Source organism: Zeus faber (genome assembly GCF_960531495.2).
Source record: "Zeus faber genome assembly, chromosome: 12".
NCBI classification, from domain to species: domain Eukaryota; kingdom Metazoa; phylum Chordata; class Actinopteri; order Zeiformes; family Zeidae; genus Zeus; species Zeus faber.
This window is the reverse complement of record NC_137196.1, coordinates 4,551,776-4,564,470: the sequence shown is the minus strand read 5'-3', so window position 1 is coordinate 4,564,470 and position 12,695 is coordinate 4,551,776. Positions and strand designations below refer to the sequence as shown.

The 12,695-nt window shown below is 44.3% G+C and overlaps 1 protein-coding gene across 1 annotated transcript in view; it reads left to right on the top strand.

Annotated features, from left to right (window-relative positions):
• The window catches only part of LOC307238289 (voltage-gated inwardly rectifying potassium channel KCNH2-like), a gene marked incomplete at both ends in the record, with an annotated part of 137,626 nt that overhangs the window by 86,902 nt on the left and 38,029 nt on the right, over window positions 1-12,695 (top strand). Inside the window, 4 exons of the mRNA XM_080011222.1 lie at window positions 5,936-6,108; window positions 10,876-11,014; window positions 11,211-11,321; window positions 12,244-12,398. Coding sequence (XP_079867348.1) covers window positions 5,936-6,108; window positions 10,876-11,014; window positions 11,211-11,321; window positions 12,244-12,398 — 578 coding nt within the window. The remainder of the gene's footprint in view (window positions 1-5,935; window positions 6,109-10,875; window positions 11,015-11,210; window positions 11,322-12,243; window positions 12,399-12,695) is intronic.

Below are 12,695 nucleotides of genomic sequence, written 5' to 3'. Positions count from 1 at the left end.
CTGTTCCCTGCCCAGGAGGCTGAGATCGCCGTACCCTCCGTTCAGGCCCACATTGGTCGCTGCCGGAGGACGTGGAGGAGGGCCCGCTCTGCCCTACTCCGGGCCTCTGCCAGGTCCCAGTGGCGGGCGAACCGGCACCGTGTGTCCGCACCTACATACGTCCCCGGACAGATGGTATGGCTCTCCACAAAGGACTTGCCCCTCAAGGTGGACTCCCGAAAACTCGCTCCCCGGTATGTTGGCCCCTTTCCCATTGAGTCAATCATCAACCCCTGTGCCGTACGCCTCCGTCTCCCTCCCTCCCTCCGTGTCCACCCTACCTTCCATGTATCCCTGCTCAAGCCAGTGGTTTCCAGCCCTCTCTCCCTCCCCGCCGAGGCCCCACCACCCCCCCGCACCATCGACGGCCACCCGACCTACACTGTGCGGCGCCTGCTGGACGTGCGGCGCCGGGGGAGGGGCTTCCAGTACCTCGTGGACTGGGAGGGATACGGCCCGGAGGAACGCTCCTGGGTCCCCCGGAGACAGATCCTGGATGCCTCCCTCATCCGGGATTTCAACCGAACTCGCCCTTCAGGCTCCAGGTGTCAGCCAAGGGGCGTCCGTAGAGGGGGGGGTACTGTTAGGCCCACAGCCTCCCAGCGCCACTAGAGGCCGCCCCTGCCCCATCTGCAGCTCCCTACTCAAGCCCAATTGCACACACCTGGGATCAATTACCTGCACAGTATTTTGCCCCAGCTTCCTAGCCATTCCTTGCCAGACCGTCAACTAGCTTTCCCCGAGTTGTATCGCTATTGGCTCCCTTCCAAGTTCCTATTCCTAGTTCCTAGTTTATGTCTTGTTGTTTCGCCTTCCCCTTACCTGCTTGTCTCCTCTCGTCGACCCAGTCTGTCTCTCCAAGTCCAGCCAGCCCGGTTTACCTGCCTGTCTCCGCCTGTCGACCAAGGCTCTCCGTCCATCTCCATCCAGCCTGGTTCCCCGTCTCTCCACCCGGATCCTGGACCCCATCTCCTGGTCATCATCATCCCTGCCCTGCCCTGCCCTGCTCCATCCCCACCCGAGCGGGTCCCCCCGGCCAGCTCCACCGTCCCGGCTAATAAACATCCCTTGCCTGCCTCCCGTCTCCCTGTGTCGTGCGTTTGGGTCCCTCCCAGTTCTGGTCGTGACAGTAGGGCCATAGAGAGGGGATTTCTGGGTAATTTTCAGAGGTTCACAGAGTTGTCAAGTACACGTCCAATGTGCACTTCTGATCAGGGTATCATTTTTGATTGTGTTAGGTTGGCCTAACATACCAATTGTGCCCATACACAATACTGAACCAAACCAAAGAGTCAAACTTTGCACACAGATAGAAAATGGAAAGATTTTAAAGGGTGACTTGCAGATGAGGCTGGGCGACACAAACATTTCCATGAGTGTCTTCATAGCATTATAAAAGCAGCGACGTGTTTCATCCTTGTTTGGAAACGGAACCCTTCCCTCTAGTGTGGACATTAACCTTACGTGCATATATATTGGCAGACATAGAAATTATACATTATTGTTAAAATTCTTGAAACAATTGTTTGACTTAATTAGATTATATTGCCACGTTTATTCTTGCATGAAAAATATTTTATTACAAATGAACTTTTTTCTTCATATATTGGTACTTCTGATTGGTACACTTCTGATTGTAAACTTTTTTTCTGAATTATCATCTTTCGGCATTCCTCTCTGAACATAAGGTTATTTGCTGCATGTCTGCTTTGGTGCTAAAGCTTCAGGCGGCAGAACAATATTGTAGACGACACTTAGACCACAGACAGATGGCCCTACTAATTGCTGTATTTCCAGCAACATTTAACTGTTGTTGGAAGGTTGAATGAAAAGTACATTCTAATAACTATTATTCAGTGTTTTGATAATATGGACTCCACTGTATAATTGTATAATATATACGTAGTTATTTTGAAGAAGCGTTCTCCAAAATAACTATTCTTCTGCAGAAGCTGAGCAGTAGGTGGTGAAGGTGGAACCTAATACTGGTGGAGGTGGGAGCTGACATTTGGGGAGATGAGGTGGAGGTGTAACATGATTCTGGTGGAGGTGAGAGATGATGCTTGTGGAGATGGAGCCTAATACTTTTGGAGATGGGGTAGCAATGTAAGTGCAAAAATATGGCAAAATAACAGAACAGTGAAGGAAGCAACCAGATTGTAACTCAGAGGTTAAAACAGACTGACTGAAGTTACTGCAGGTGATCTAAAAACCTAATAAAGAGTGAAATAGTGAAGTAAACTTGAGCACAAATTCAGTCATGATGACTGAATTTACCCTAGATTAATTACACTAGATTAGAAAACACTCCACATCATAAAAATGTATCAGGGGAGGTAAAAGCAAGAAAACCAGGAAAATTGTCTTCAACTCAAGGAACTCAACCTGTTCTTAACCCAATGGCAACAAGTTATTCATTCACACAAACACATCTTTTCTGGGTGGCGCCCCTGGGGTGCAGAGTCGCCTTGTGCTCTATGGGACTGGGTCATGCTCCTTGGATGTGTGGGGGTTCCTCCACGGCCATCTGGCTTCTCTGGGGGCCCAGGGGTCTTTTGTGGCTACAGGGCAGGGTACTCGGGGCTTTCCTCCAGCCGTAGAGTGTCTCCAGGGCTGCGGAGTTCGGGGGGGCTTCGGGGCCCCTTCCACTGCTTGGAGGCGACGCAACATAATACCGACCTTCTACACCAGTACCAATGGGGATAAATCATGTACACTCACCGGTGGACATCTTACACACACACATACAGGCGGTCCCATCACACATGGCACACCACCACACCTGCTTTGAGTGCAGCCCAGCACCCTCCTGGTTGCATTCCTCTCCTTTGCTCCCTCATTTACTGCCATTATTATGACAGGAGGCCACGTGACCAGTTGTAGTTCCGGTTTTCTTGGACCTAATTCACTGTTTTTCAATACATGTTGTCGTCCAATGTTCATGTTTTTGTGTAAATTGTTTGTTTCTGTGTTTATTTGTCTCACCCGTGGGGATTCTCCCTCTCTTGGAGTAGTGATCAGTTGTTTATAGACCCAAACATGATAAATCGTTCTCCAAAGAGGGGGGTTGGTGGTGGTTCTCTATAACCAAAACCTGTGCTCTTGTCATCCTAAAGGTCATCCACAGGACAGAGTTATTGCAGCAGTTCTTGATGATATAAGAATGAATAAAGAGTTGCATTGCAGGTTGAGAACTTGAACTCCACTTGCAGACTAACTCTGTCCTGGATGCAATGGCTTACAAATACTCTGTGTTGTATGCCCAGCATGCTGACAGCACAGGTAAAAAAAAAAGAAAAGTTAAGGGTTAAGGGTTTTCCATGTGCCATCGCATGCCTGAAGGAAGTCCCAGACCAAATCATTGAGTGTTTGGGTGCATTTTCTCCGCTTTCTCCCTTTTCTACTGCTTTAAGAAAAATGGAGCATCTTACTGACCCCATGCACACGCACACAAGGTGAGAATGCATGCGTTTGTAAATGCTGTCAGATGTTATCCACTGTTGAAAATTGGAAGTATCTGGTGGAGAGCCACAGGGTCAAAGGTGATGAATTGTACTGAACTGGCCCCTTCTGGCCCAGCAAGTGATTGGGGCTTCTGCTACACCTGGTCTACATCTGGAGACTTGGGCCCTCGTGGACCGAACACAAACACCATATGGTGTACCGGCCACATTTGTTCGCGTGTCGATAAATATGAACCACTCTAAATTGACTCACTTAGTGTACTCATCTAATTAGCATAAACCACGCCTTGATTTCTCCATATCAGGAACTTCTCACTTTGGCTGAAAGTGGATTGATATAAAAGTTGTTTTTTCTATTTTGGAGAACTTTGATATCTTCTTGGGTGGTGGCAATTTGTATTGCGCGGTTGATCTGGTGACGGCTCCAGTTTATTACATATATAATAATAGGATGAATGAAAATATCAATCATTAATAATAAAACAAGGGCTTCTCTTGCCAGTAGAAACCAGGTGATCAGCCAGCGATCATTCTCAGGAAACAGATCATTCCAACCTCGAAAGATGCAGCAATGTCCATAAATATATCCATGAATGTCAATGTCATCAACCCACACCGTGCTGAAAGAAAGTGACGCATGCGGCTATACAGTGATGTTTTATGTCCGAAACACCATCGTTCTGTTTACATACACAAGTACACCGGATGATAGAACAAACATGTAGTACGTAGTGCACCATTCTGGACGCAAAACAAGTTGAATCCAGGTGGCTCGGATAAATCACTTTAACCAACTGCATCTGCAAACTGAGAACTGCAATTTGGAAACGGTTGTTTAAAAGGCTTTCCACGTACTTGTTACTACATTCTAAACTGAGGACGACACTGCATAGAAACCTTTTGCCAGCATCTTGCCCTCACAATGCACTGTGGGATACCTTGGCAGAAACTTTTACCGACATGGTAAAAATTTCACTCACACTGATAACACTCACAAAAAAACCCAGTGGCTAAAAAGTAGGAATAGTAGTGAAGTAAATATGACAGGAAATTGTCTGGTAATTACTTTGCTACGACCACTGCCTCTAAATGAAACCAGGATCTTCAATATGACTATCAGTCATGTTAATGATACGGTTGATTGAAGGCCTGTTTAGTCCTTGATAGATACAGAATAGTGTCATTTTCCTAATTAGCAGGATCAGAGTGGAACATCAGGATGGATCTATTGGACGAAATGAACAGAGAAGTCTGAATGGCCACACTTCATCATCGTGTGTGTGTGTATGTGTGTGTGTGTGTGTGTGTGTGTGTGTGTGTGTGTGTGTGTGTGTGTGTGTGTGTGTGTGTGTGTGTGTGTGTGTGTGTGTGTGTGTGTGTGTGTGTGTCCGTTGGTCTGTCTGTCATATTCTCTCCGGTCATCAGCACAGCTAATATGGTCGAGTGGAAGGGGTTTATGAAGCGGTGCTTTGTGTATGGGTTTGGTGTTATTAATGAATGAATGAATGAATGAGAGTTGCTCTGTAGAGCTTCCCCTTTGACGGATGGTCCAGAGTACCTGGGTCAGTGACTTTTTACCGCCTGCTTTTGGTCAGAACTTAAATATCCCAAAAAACACCAAACTATCGATTTATGTGGCTCTCATTTGTCAACGATACATCATCTTGCTTCTCCCCCGAGTTGGTCATTCTGGACACTGCCACATTGTCTCCGCTGTGGTGTCTTTCCAAGTGCAACCTACCCAGGAAAGAGGGTGTGGGGCTTCTTTCTATGTCATCAAATGTGAATGGCTAGAGGTGAAAGGTCATCTTCAGATCATTCAAATTGATTTGCTTTTTGTTACCACTTGCCTAAATAAATGCACAAATCTGTGTAAGACATTTTTGAAATTATCAAGCTTATTTTATATCGACATCGAGGAAGAAATAATCGCGATAATTATCATTATGGTTTAATCGGCCAGCACTACCTGGAAGTTTCAATATTCGCTTAAAAGAAGCGCGTGCACAACCTGAACTTTCATCACGAGGTACAACAAAATGCCTCCTAGGCATTTAATACTGAGAGTCGGAACCAAATCAAACCCCTTGGACAGACACATGAAGGAAGCATTTATTTCACATGAAACACCTGAATCCAGAGTTTTTTGTTTTTTTTTAATTATTTTAAATTAAACAGGCCTAGAATTGAAGAAAACAATTTTGAAATTGTCTCCAACTACCACACACATTTTTTTTTTAATTAATTAATTATAAGGATGGCTTTCAGTGAAATAAGTCACTTTTTGAAGTGCAGAACCACAGACTTGATGCTCTCTGATCTCTGATTTTTTGTTTTAAGTAAATATTTCTTCTCCATTTAAGAGTTTTTTGACAGACATCTTCAGTTTGACTTTCTCTCTTTCTCTGTCACTCTCTCTATCTCTCTACCAGGTCCTGTCTCTGGGCGCAGATGTATTGCCTGAATACAAACTTCAGACACCCCGGATCCAGAAGTGGACCATTCTCCACTACAGTCCCTTCAAGGCTGTCTGGGACTGGGTCATTCTGCTGTTAGTCATTTATACAGCCATCTTCACTCCTTATTCTGCTACATTTTTACTAAGGTCAGTGCAAATGTCACACACTTGAACCTTACCCATATAGAAGATTTAACACTTTAACAGCTATCAAGAGTACCTAGATGCAGACAAACTGGCGGACCTCCGCAAGAGGCACCTCTGGTTGACGGGTGAGGGGATAGTGTGGTTTGAGCAGCCAAACTTGACCTGGGTCTAGGTAAAAAGACGCAGCCATCAGGAGCAATTAGGGGTTAAGTGTCTTAATACTGAGTGGTAAGATAGACACAATGTTGTGAGATAAACGCTGCAATATACTACTGAGCGGTAAGACAAAACAGGTATGCAATGCAATACTTGATACATTAAAGTGACTAGTTTTAACATTTTACAAGCCTCTCTTTAAGGTGGCCAAGTGTGTGGATTTATAGGTTCTAGTCTTTGGCGTTTTGATTAAAAAAAATTTAAAACGTTTTTGAACTATCACATTTTTACTTCACTTAAGATAATTGTGAAATATCACGACAAATTTCTGCATTTGAGCTTCTCTGTCGGAGAAACGGTCCCCCCCACCATTTAAAAGATTGATTTTCCAAAACTCCAAAAAACAACATGGCACAATAAACTGTTAAAAATCAGTCATCGAATCAAGTCCATCGAATAAAATCAACACCAGGGATATAATAATAATTTCTACAAATGTTAAAAAGACTAAACAGTAGAGGGCTCCTTCTGAACACTCAAGATTGTTTTACTGTTGATACAGTTTAAACTCCATGGTTTACTTCACGGAATTGTTGCCAGCTATTAAATAAATCGCCATATGATAGTTAACTGGATATTCGATTCCCCCTCAGGGCTTCAGGAATTTTCACCTCTCAGTGAGAAAGGGGTGGATTGCTCCATCGAGATGTGGAGATTTTCGTCAATGGGTCTGCGTTTGCATATGTACCGGTTAGGTGTGAGGGCTTCCAGACCTGTTGGGTGACACAATGATCAATGATGTGTGTGTGTGTGTGTGTGTGTGTGTGTGTGTGTGTGTGTGTGTGTGTGTGTGTGTGTGTGTGTGTGTGTGTGTGTGTGTGTGTGTGTGTGTGTGTGCGTGTGCATGCGTGCGTGCGTGCGCGTGTCAGTGTGTATATGTATATATATATATATATATATATATATGAGTCGGAATATATATAATCTGGGACCTCACAATACGAAGTGATGTGTTTTTGCACATGAGGGGACTCCCTGAGGGGCACTAGGACCCAGGGCAGCTCCCTAAGAACCTGGCACTGGTACTGGTGACGCTGATGTGACCTCATCCAACAGGGTTTCAGAACGAGTTTCTTGCTGTATTTACTTCTTAACTTTCACTTATTTCACCTTATCATTCCACTAAAATTTGTTTATGCGTTTTTTTTATTACCGCTGAGTGTACGTGGGCTGGTCCCCACCCAGAGCGATGCGACTTGACCGGGTGGACTCGGTGCGAGGGACCATAGTCTTAGGTCTGGATCCATCACTGGCACCTATATCACTAAAGGTTCAGTTCCTGTCCTGGAGCAGAAGCTAAATAAGTTGCTCAAAACAGAGTTCTAATAACTATGATCGTTCCAACAGTAGTTCCAGCAGTGCGGATACAATAAAAGGAACGGTTCCCCCAAAACGCCCTTCGAACGATGAAAACACACAATATTGCAAGTTTTGCTATACATTAAGTATGGCTAGCTGGTCATCTAGTAATATAAAGGTTGCTGGTTCAATCCCAGGCTCCTTCTGCTAGCATGCTGTAGTGTCCTTGAGCAAGACACTTAACCCCTAATTGCTCCTGATGGCTGCGTCCGTCGGTGTTTGAATAATTGTAAGTCGCTTTGGATAAAAGCGTCTGCTAAATGTAATGTAATGTAATTGCTATTAAATTTGTTGCAATATTTCACATTTATTTTATGTAAATTAAAACACCTTTTATACATGGTTACGCACAGTGTTTTCATTTGTTTTATTCAATTATGTACATCTACAATAAAAAAGACCACAGATTCATTCATTCTTTCAAACCATTCGTTCTTTATAATCAGAGATGTATATCTTGATTCTATTAGATGTACAGAACATCATGTTCCGTTCCAAAACATGTTTATTTTTTATTAAATAAACACAAGATAACATAAGATGTAATGGTCCCCAGGAGTAATGCTTAATGGTGATTCTAGATGTAATGTGCATTATTTTCAAATCGCAATGTTGAACCGGACAGGTATATATGCAGTGATTGTGCAGGGAGCAGATTAGCACCACTCCCTTTTTTTGTCCACTCCCTTTTTTTGTCTGCGCAATTACCACCAGGTACTACAGACACTAGAACCTGGTGGTACAGTGTACTACTACAGAGGGTAATAATAGCTTCACTCGAACTCGAACTGAGTGAATTGGAAGATTTTTGCAATGAGGCTCATTTGCAAAGAAAGGGGCCAATTTTGCAGCAAATGTTTGCATAGTACCTCATTTAAATATGCGCAAATAGCACCAGCACACCGAGACGCTCCCCCCTGGAGCAATGCAGGAGCAACAAGCCCTGCAGTTCCAGGAGATGGCGAGGGCCCGCGAGCGGGATCAGGGGGCGCGCCGGGAAAACCAGCAGGCAATACAGATCTCCTCTCGGAGCGCACCAGACCCGGCGAGCAACAACCGAGGGCCCCCCCCCCCCCTTGTCCCCCCGCTACATAAGATGATGGGGGAGGATGAACCCGAGGCGTTCCTCGCCAGGTCCGCGAGGCGCTTCCACAGCCTGCAGATCGGTTCCGGGGCGCCATATACTTTGCGCCCTGCCCCTCCCGTGTCCGTGTTCAGGCGCCACTTGTGGGGGTCTTTGCCCACAGGTACGGGTTTAGGGAGGGAGGCGGAGTCTTTCTGACTGTGTTGCGCCGACATGGCCAGAGTTTTATTGTCCATTTCAATATGTGGCATGCAGGCCACAATTATATATTTAACTGAGGAGTCTTATAATAATCGGGTTAATAATTGTCCTTTCGGGCGCAGGAGGAATGCCGTTCCGTTGCTGGGCTGCTAACGAGCCTGTGTGTCGATCTCCTCTGTAAGACAAAACAAAACGTTAATTAAGCCTTGATTTAAGGCAGCTTGGTGGCAGCGGGAAAAGGGAACCGTGCTGTCGTCCGCTGCCGGTGCTTGACCATGCCCCTTTGTCCATCACAATAATATTTTAATATATAATGTGATCTGATAATCAATTGCAGCTCTCAACATGTTGTGATGCAGTGCAGGGTTCAGGCTGAACAGGGATTAAGAGAACGGTATAGATTAATTATTTCCTTATTTTCCTACTTAGAAAATAAGGAAATGGAAAATAAAAAACGCAAACATAACCAAGATTTTTTTTCTCCTCCAGACAGCTGCAGCACTGTCCTGCCCCATTGGTATTCCCTGCCCATTTACCTCTGTTTTTATTATAGATCTAAATTTAGATGTATCTATTTTCTTTAGTTTCCTACTTGTATCGAACAAAAAATGTAAACATAACTAAGAGACGGTCCCGCTGTTTCTTGAAGAGTTGCGTAACGTAGATGGAGCAGGATGTATTTGTTTTCCTTGTTTCTTACTTGAACAAAACAAAAAAAAACTTTGCATCACGTACGGTGTCACGCACATCTCCCCATTGCTTTCCGTTGCTATGGGCCTTCATTAAGTAAAAACTGGATTTTTTTGTTTAAACTCTCTTACTTTTTCATAATAAATCCTGCACGACTGTAACAGGGAGACTTTCCCAGACACTCTGCCTCTACAGAGCCACCTATACCTGCCCCTCCCCCTCCACTCTGCATTTCTGGTGATGGAGGCTGAAGGCCCATCGGTCTGAACAATAGGATGTGAGGTGTAGGGGTCACTGATAGCTCGTATCTGGGCAGGGGTGCAATGCTGCAGTTCTAGTGTTAAAGCTGCATTAAGCGAAATTTAAGGAAATTATGTAAGCAACTATGCCATGTTGTTCTGGACTGCTTGCCACCGTTTTATAGCCAATTTGCTAATAAAAAAGAAAACAGTTGGCTGAAACACACATTTTGCAGTAGATTGAGGAGATGATTTTCAGGCTGATCTGCAGTATTAAGCAGTCCTTCACATTTAAGGGAAACTTCTGATTCTATTTCATTAACAGCAATATCCAATAATTGCAGCTCACAAGCTCAAACTCACAATGCCTCTTAACATGTCCAATGTTCCTCAAAAAGTCCTACATTCCTAAAAAATTGCCTTGTGTTCTCATTGGTGTCTGTCAACATACTTGAAAAAAACACTTGATGCATGTCACTCTTCTCACACCATAATGTACAGCAGATGAAGGCGAAACCCTTTAACACAAACCTGTTCAACATCAGAATCTATTAAAAAAATAATAATAATAATGTCTGACTGAATGTCTGTAAAAAGATAATGTCTATAAAGTGTTAAAACTGAAAGAATGTGTTGGTTCCGTGTTGGATGTTGGCTGATCACGGATAACATTCCCCGACCCCGTTTGGCTACGGTGACCCAGAAACCCCATCTCTGCATACCTACGCAATGAAGTTGTCATGTGCCTTCGCTGTTTGACATCCCTAACTCCCCCACTGATATAATTAACCCGGAAATGCTGTATCTAGACAATGGATTGGAATGGTATTTATATTACAATTTCAAAAACTTTTTGCGTTTTTCACAATTTTCAAAACTCTGAGGACAAAAAATTATTTCAAGCTTGTGGAGTGCAGGACTGTAAAGCCTAACAGAGCCAAACTGCTTTACCCTCTCTTGTTACACCCCCCCACACAGTGACCACGAAGAGGCGGCCATGCAGACCTGCGGCTATTCTTGCTCCCCGCTAAACGTGGTGGATCTTGTAGTGGACATCATGTTCATCGTGGACATCATCATCAACTTCAGGACCACCTATGTCAACTCCAACGACGAGGTGACTGACTGATTGGACCATCTGGCTGGTCACCGACCAACAAAACAGATTTTTGTGTGTGCGCATATGGCTGACCGAGTGTCCAAGAGCCCCTAGAGACATCTGAATGACTGAATCATTTTGTGGGACAGAAGAGGTGAAGTAATGTGAACATTGTTGCACGTGTTTTCTTTGTCCCCCACCCCCCTCTGTTCAGGTGGTCAGCCAGTCAGCCCGAATCGCGGTCCACTACTTCAAGGGCTGGTTCCTCATCGACATGGTGGCCGCCATTCCCTTTGACCTCCTCATCTACCGTTCCGGAGAGGAGGTGGTCAGGGGAGGAGGGGAGGGAGAGGTAGGGAGGGGGGAGAGATAGAGAGAGAGAGTATAGTGAGGGCCAAGGATGGGAATTGATTGAGAGAAAGTGTGGATGGGGAGCCGACAGAGCGAGATAGGTGCATAGGAAGGTAGATAGGTATGTGGATAGCTTTGTATGTAGATGGTAGGTGTTTAAGATGCTTTGGCTGTTGGTAGTTAGGTTTGTCATTGGTAGGTAGTGTTAAAGGTTGTATGTCATTTAATTCATGCAGTGTGAGATAAAAGTAGAGTTCAGAGATCTCTGCAGTTCTATAATTAAGACAAGGAAAGTGTATCTTTTGTTAGTAATGAGTAGGTCGGTAGGAGCTAGGTAGGTTAGAACATAGATAGGTTGGTGGGTGGATATGTAGGTAGATAGGTTCCTTTGGGATGTAGGTCCATTAGTACTATACTGTATGTATGTAGGTACATATGAAAATAGGTAGTGCATACAGTAGGTATGTATGTAAGTGGTCGGTAGGTAGGTAGGTAGACAGGTAGGTAGGTAGGTAGGTATGTAGGTCGGTTCTAAGGAAGTAGGTGGTACAGTAAGTAGTGGGTGGGAGCATAGATAGTGTAAATAGGTAGGTGGTGGGTATGTAGGTTGATAGGTGCTTAGGGAGTTTGGTGCATAGGTAGGTACTGTAGATGGTTTTAGGTAGGTAGGTTGATAGCGAGTATGTTGGCTTTAGGTGGGTAAGTAGGAAGATAGGTGGGAAGCAGATAGATAGGTAGCTAGGTGTGTAGGTAGGTGGTTAAGTAGATACTTGGTTAATTGATAGGATCTCTTGCACTGTTCTATCTATTCAACTGAATTGTAAATTTGCTGCTGCAACAACTCCCATCTCTGTTACGTGATCTTCTTCACTGAACCCATCTCCTCTTCCTCCTAGACGACCACGCTGATCGGCTTGTTGAAGACTGCTCGGCTGTTGCGATTGGTCCGCGTAGCCAGGAAGCTGGACCGCTACTCTGAGTACGGCGCGGCCGTCCTCTTCCTCCTCATGTGCACGTTTGCCCTCATCGCTCACTGGCTCGCATGCATCTGGTATCACTTTTCAATAATGTGTTTCCTTAGCACTCTTAACAACCCTTTTCTTGTGAAACATCATTCAAAATGGAACATTTAGTTTTATTGTATTTGACTCAATGTCAAATAAGCACCTGGGGTTTTGTTGAGTAGATTTTTTTCAAGTAGGTGCAGTGGCAGAGAAGAAGTTATTTTAACTTGAAAAAAAAACTGCTTACATGTTTTTTTCTTAGGTTTTTTTAGGTTTTATTATTTTCTTCGATTTACACAGAACTGCAACTTCAGTGTGTAGCATCTTACTGAAATAAATAAATA